Below are 6,689 nucleotides of genomic sequence, written 5' to 3'. Positions count from 1 at the left end.
CCTGTGTGAAATCTACGTCAATCGTAAATTCCCTGAGCTCGATGGTTAGAATCCAAAACATTCACAAAGTGTGCACCGATGATAGGAGAGGAGGGAAGTTAACAAAAGATGAGATAGCGAGGGACATGCATCTAACAGGCAAGTCGGGTTCAATATTGTATAAAGCAGCAGTGAAATTGGATTATGTGGTGACCTTTCAGCTATGTGCCTATTTGTTTCTATGACAAGCTTCGCTCACTGAAAAGACTGAGGTGACGCTTTTTCATTTGGGATCTTGCCACTCTGTACAGTGACTTCAGAGCTTCATCAGAAGCCCTGTCTGTAACAGCAAACAGGGTGTGTCCAAAGCTCCCCTGAGCATATTGCAGCGCAGCAGGATTTTCAACACGTGACTGAACTTAACCCTCATCAATAATTTCCTTTTAGCAAGTTCTTCTGCTGTCCAGCGTTACAGATCGTCAGCATTGTTATCATATCAATGGTTTCATTCTTGTAATTGCTGTTCCACCAAGTGAAATTTCTAATTATAAGCCTGTACAGTTCCATACCAAGCGCTGGCTTCTCAAAAGGATGATGCGTTTGCAGATGTTTCCTCCTGTAGAACTTCTTATCAACAAATTAATGATCTCTCAAATGTACCAGTATGCATTAGAATATTTTTTAATAAGATATTAAACTGACCATTTCATTAAGGTGAGTCATAATTCAACAGTTCAGTGGTTACTACATCTAAAATTACTTAACGGTCAAAATCTAAAGGTTACTACAGCTACAATAATAAAGATCATGCAACAGCATCCCCCTCCAAGTCACTCACCATCCCGACTTGGAAATATATCACCGTTCCTTCACTGTTGCTGGGTCAAAATCCCAGAACTCCCTCCCTCACGGCACTGTGGGTGTGCCTACACCTCATGGAATCCAGTGACTCAGGAAGGCAGCTCACCACCACCTTCTCAAGGGCAATTAGGGACGGGCAATAAATGCTGGCCCAGGCAGCGACGCCCACATCCCAGGAACGAGTTAAAAAAAAGATTTCAGGACATTCTGATTCATCTTTTCCTTAATATCAACACAAGGATTCCCTCTAAGCTACATCTTTAAAATTATGCTTTCCAAGAGTGCGAGATCACAGAAATGCAAGAGAGGGAATGATTGATAACAGTATTTAAATTATTTCAAAGCAAAGGTAAAACTATTCAGTAACTATTTATGACTCAAAAAAAACACAGGGTCATTAGAAAGCATCCTAACAGGCTGCGTCAAGATTCTCAAAATAATCATCTGCATACCGCAGTATCTGTACCAGCGCAGAGAGTATTAAAATGTCTGTGGCATTGTCAAGCTCATGATCTGACCAGTAATTTTTCACAGGAATTATGTATGAAATTGGAATACCGAGTTGCTGCCCAATTTCCGTGACCTAGAAATAAAGCACAGAGCTTATTAATGACGTAAGAACATAAGTAAGACCTTTGATTCGTCAAGCCCATCCTTACCCATTTCGATACCCATTTAATCCCCTTAGCGAGCCGTCTTTACTCCACGCCCTTTACAAACCAAACTGCCCAAGTGAGTATCTATCATGCTTAGAGCCACAGAGGTTCACAGCATAATAGAAGGACATTCAGTGGAATTGCCCCAGATTTGCACAAAAGTGGGGGAAAAGGACGATTTACCCGCTGGCCGCAATGGCAGGTTTTCAAGCCTTATCACCCCATTCACGCCTCATTTATTATGAAGCCAGAGGAAACACGCCGTCTCACTGATGGGCGGCCTCCGATTTGCCCACCACGCTATTACCTCACTGCTTCCTCACGCTGGGCGCCATATTTAAACTGCATCCATATGCACGCACTTCTCAAAGCTTGCAGTCCAGGAGGTCACTGGTGAAGACATGGCCCCAAAAGCCAAGAAGAGAGCAGCCTCCCCCGCCCCCCCCTCGATTCTTTGGGACACCTTCTGGACATGGTGGAGGCCCACCGCATTTTCCTCTGCCCTCGCTCAAGCCTCAGGAGGCCCATCGATTTCGCCACTCCAGCTTGGGACACAGTGGCAGAGGTGGTCAGTGCTGATGCTGCACACAAGAGGTTAGTTATCCAGTGCAGTAAATGGATGAATGATCCCATCTGTGCTGCCAGGGTAGGGCAACCATCTTATCATTCTAAACCCATACACTCACAAGCCCATCACACGAGCACTGGCATCTCACTCACTGCCAGTCCAATGGACTTCACCAGTCACTCTCTCACGCGCACCCTCACATCTCCATCTGGCCTCAACTCCTCTGGAGACTGCCTCCTCAGCCCTCACCATCTTGAGGCCACTTCCCCAGTCCAGCCCTTACCCTACAGCCTCTTCCCTTGCCTGAGGTCACTTATCCCCCTTCCCCAAGCAAGCCCTGGCCTTGCAGCTGATGAAAAGCCACCCCTGGCCTTATGGCTGGCCTGATAGAGTCATAGAGGTCTACAGCACAGAAAAAGGCCCTTCGACCCATTGAACTGGGCTGGTCAAACAAGTACCGAACTATTCTAATCCCATTTTCCAGCACTCGGCCCATAGCCTTGTATGCCATTGCATCGCAAGTGCACATCCAAATACTTCTTAAATGTTATGAGGGTTTCTGCCTCTACCACCCTTTCAAGCAGTGGGTTCCAGATTCCCACCACCCTCTGGGTGAAAAAATTCTTCCTCACATCCCCTCTAAACCTCCTGCCCCTTACCTTAACTCTATGCCTCCTGGTTATTGACCCCTCCACCAAGAGGAGAAGTTCCTTCCTGTCTACTCTATCTATGCCTCTCATAATTTTATACACCTCAATCATGTCCCTCCTCAATCTCCTCTGCTCCAGGGATAATAACTCCACTCTGTCCAATTTCTCCTCATAACTAAAACTCTCCAGCCCAGGCAACATCCTGGTAAATCTCTTCTGCACTCTCTCTAGTGCAATCACATCCTCCCTATAATGTGGATTCCAGAACTGCATGCAATACTCTAGCTGTGGCCTAACCAGTGTTTTATACAGTTCCAGCATAACCTCCCTGCTCTTATATTCTATGCCTCGGATAATAAAGGCAAGTATCCCATATGCCTTCCTAACCAACTTATCTACCTGTCCCACTACCTTAAGAAACTAGTGGACATGTACACCAATGTTCCTCTGATCCTCGGTACTTCCCAGGGTCCCACCATTCATCGTGTACTCCTGTTCCTTTATGTCCTGCCCAAGTGCATCACCTCACAATTATCCAGATTAAATTCCATTTGCCACTGATCAGCGCATCTGACCAGCCCCTCTATATCCTGCTGTAATCTAAGGCTATCCTCCTCACTATTTACGCCCACCAATTTTCGTGTCATCCAGGAACTTACTGATCAACCCTCCTAAATTCAAGTAGGTACAGACTTGCCCGTGAGCCCCCCTAAAAGTGATGTGGTGCTGCCTGGCGCTGATGACTGTGAGAGCTGCCTGAAGGCAGGTAGTCAAACAAACCTTGAAGTCCTGAGTGAAGTGCAGCTCGCCAGGTACATGTCGCTTATGTACAGTTCTGAAACATGACAGCGTAGAGGGGGGGGGATGATTCCGGCAAGCAGGGCTTATCATGAGATGCTAAAGTATTGAAATGGTGTTCCCAAAGTAAGGTGGCGAGAAACACAGCAGCCATTGATGGGTGGAGTGGACATTCGCAAACTGGTTTCACAACGATGTAAAACTAATTTTTGGGCTTCTCATCGTATTGTCCTCCCCACCCGCCATGACACCCCGCACCAACAGGGCCAGAAAATTCCAACCCTTGAGTCTAATGTTTCCATGCTGGCCCTATGCTAGAACAATCCAAAATTGATCCATTGCCTCGGTCTCTCCCCATGGCTCTCTACTAATCCCCACTGTCCTGCTCTCTCCTCATGGTCCTGTAACAATCCAAAACTAATCCCATTCCTCAACTCTCTCTCCATCTCCCTGAATCTTTCTCTGCTACAAACATTTATCCAAATTTCCTTTAAAAATTCCAAAAGCCTCTGCCTCAAATATTCCCAATGACATCAAGTTCTTCACTCCAATCATCCTTTGCGTAAAGACACTTGTCCTAACCTTTGCCCTCATTCTTCTCATGAGAATTTTAAATGCGTAGCCCCATCACTTATTTTCACAAGAATTTACCCTCAGGGTGTAGGTGATGCTGACACAGCCACACTGGATGACCAAAGCAAGTACACTTTCTTTCCTGAGTAATGTATTCAACCAGTTAGGACACCCAAAGACTGTGAAATAAATGCAAAGCTTGTATGGGCTGGGTTTAAAGTCACAACTTCAAGGCCTCCTAGTCTAGTACCACTGCCACTGCATTACTGTATCAATGCGGGGGGGGGACAGTGGCATAGTGGTATTGTTGCTAGACTGGTATTTTAGAGAACTAGTGCTCTGGGGGCCTGGGTTCAAATCCCACCATGGCAGATGGTGAATATTAAATCCAATAAAAATCTGGAATTAAAAATCTGATGATGACCATGAAACCAGTTCTGTTGAAGGGTCATGAGGACTCGAAACGTCAACTCTTTTCTTCTCTGCCGATGCTGCCAGACCTGCTGAGTTTTTCCAGGTAATTCTGTTTTTGTTATGAAATCATTGTTGATTGTCACAAAAACCCATCTGATTCACTAATGCGCTTTAGGGAAGGAAATCCTTACTTGGTCTGGCCTATGTCTGACTCCAAACCCGCAGCAATGTAGTTGACTCTTAAAATGTCCCCTGAGTAAGAGCAATTAGGGAAGGGCAATAAATGTTGGCCTAGCCAGTGGTGTCCACATCCAATGAATAAAAAAGGATGCGCCACATCTATGCTTTTTCTGGGACAGTGTGTTCTTCAAAGTTTGTGTGAAGATATTTTTCCTGCACTAACTTTTAACTAACTTTTATTTCTAATTAGAAGCTATTGATCTTCTTTACTGCAGGGAGAAAACATTCCCTGTCCATCCTTAAACAGCTCAATAACATCACCCTTTGACTTCCTCATCTGCAAGAAATGGAAAAGCAGTAACAGCAGAGAGAGACCAGCAGGTTTGGCGGTTTAGAGCCAGCCCCATTTAAAAAAATCAAGAAAAAGGGGTCTCCTATTTAAGACAGGGATGAAGAGAAAAGAGAGCCATTAGTCTGTGGAATTCTCTTCCTCAGAGAGCAGCGGAGGCTGGGTTACTGAATATTTTTAAGGCTGAATTAGACAGATCCTTGACTGAAAAGGGAGTCAAAGGTTGTAGGGGGTTGGCCAGGAAAGTAGAGTTGAGGCTACATTCAGCCATGATCTTATGAAATGGCGGAGCAGGCTCGAGGGGTTGAGTGGCCGACTCCTGCTCCTAATCCGCATGTTCCTATGCTCAGGCAGTTGAAACCTGTCCCTTGCAATTCCTGTGCCATGTGGGAACTTCATGACACTTCATGTGTCTTGGGGAATCACATCTGTTGGGAGTGTCTCCAGCTGTTTGAGCTCAAGCTCAGGATTCCCAAGCTTGAGGTGCAGTTGGAGTCGCTGTGGAACATCGGGGAGGATGAGAATTTCCTGGATCCCACAGGCAGGAAGAGTTCAGGATCGTAGATGGGTGTCTAGCAGGTAGGCTAGGAAGAGGCAGAAGTGCAGAAGTCTTCAGGGTGTGTACTACTCTCAAACAGCTGCCCAGCACTGGAGACTGCTGGTAGTGATGACCATGGCACCAATGGACAAGGGACTGCATAGGAGTGAAGTGTAGAAATGCAGTCATTATGGGAGATCCCATAGTCAGGGGAACAGTCAAGCATTTCTGTAACCATCATTATGAGTCCCTCATGATATGTTACCTCCCTGGTGCCATGATAAAGGACATCTTGGAGAGGGTGAGAATACTCTGCAGGATGAATGGAGTGACCTAGAAGTTGTGGTCACCTTGGTACAAGACATAGAGAGGGAAAATATTGAAGTTCAGATTTACAGGAGCTAAGAAAGAATTTAAAAGGTAGGCCCTCAAAGGTAGTGACCTCTGGATTACTGAGTGGTGATCTCTGCTGCATGCTAGTGAGAGTATAACCAGGAAGATAGGGAGGATCAAGAGGCAACTTGAGGCATAGTGCTGGAGGAAGCGTGTTAGATTCTTGTCATTGGAACCAGTTCTGGGACTATTCAAAAGGGATGAGCTGCACCTCAACAGGACTGGGACCAAATTCCTCATGGGGAGGTTCACTGTGTGACTGGGGGAGGGTTTAAGCTAAATTGGCAACAGGGAGAGCAGCACTGGCATAAAGAAGTAGAAAAGAGAAATAAGGTGCATAAAGTGAATGTGCTAGACAGTATCAGAGAAGAAAGTAGTGCTGTGTTAGATAGGAGCAGACTTGGTGGTGTAGTTAATAAGAATGGTAAACTACAAGCACAAATAGCTGTGTGGGAATATGATGCCGTTGCAATAATGGAAACATGGCTTAAAAATGTCAAGACTATTAATTTAATATTCAAGGATACAAAGAGCAGGAACGAGAAAAGGGATGTGGGGTGGCTGTTCTGATTAGGGAAGAAATTGTACCCTTGGAAAGAAAGGATGTCGCTGGGGTGGTGGTGGGGGGGAAAGGAGAAACTCCATTTAGTTGAGAGTTGAGAAGTAAAAAAGGTATGATCACACTAACGGGGTGTTCTATAAAGCCTCTAAATAGTGAGAGAGAGAGAAG

At 45.5% G+C, this 6,689-nt stretch overlaps 1 protein-coding gene across 6 annotated transcripts in view; it reads right to left on the bottom strand.

The window, feature by feature from the left end:
- Nucleotides 1–644: 644 nt before the first annotated feature.
- LOC121289289 (interferon-induced protein 44-like) overlaps nucleotides 645–6,689 on the bottom strand; it is a 47,091-nt gene continuing 41,046 nt past the window's right edge. For 5 of the 6 annotated variants that reach the window (XM_041208593.1, XM_041208592.1, XM_041208591.1 and 2 more), the window contains exon 8: nucleotides 645–1,423. In XM_041208593.1, coding sequence (XP_041064527.1) covers nucleotides 1,250–1,423 — 174 coding nt within the window. In that variant the 3' untranslated portion in view covers nucleotides 645–1,249. The remainder of the gene's footprint in view (nucleotides 1,424–6,689) is intronic. The other variant, XM_041208595.1, reaches the window with a different exon arrangement.

The sequence above is a fragment of the Carcharodon carcharias genome, chromosome 16 (assembly GCF_017639515.1).
Source record: "Carcharodon carcharias isolate sCarCar2 chromosome 16, sCarCar2.pri, whole genome shotgun sequence".
In the NCBI taxonomy this organism is placed as follows: domain Eukaryota; kingdom Metazoa; phylum Chordata; class Chondrichthyes; order Lamniformes; family Lamnidae; genus Carcharodon; species Carcharodon carcharias.
This window is presented reverse-complemented; position numbering and strand designations above follow the sequence as displayed.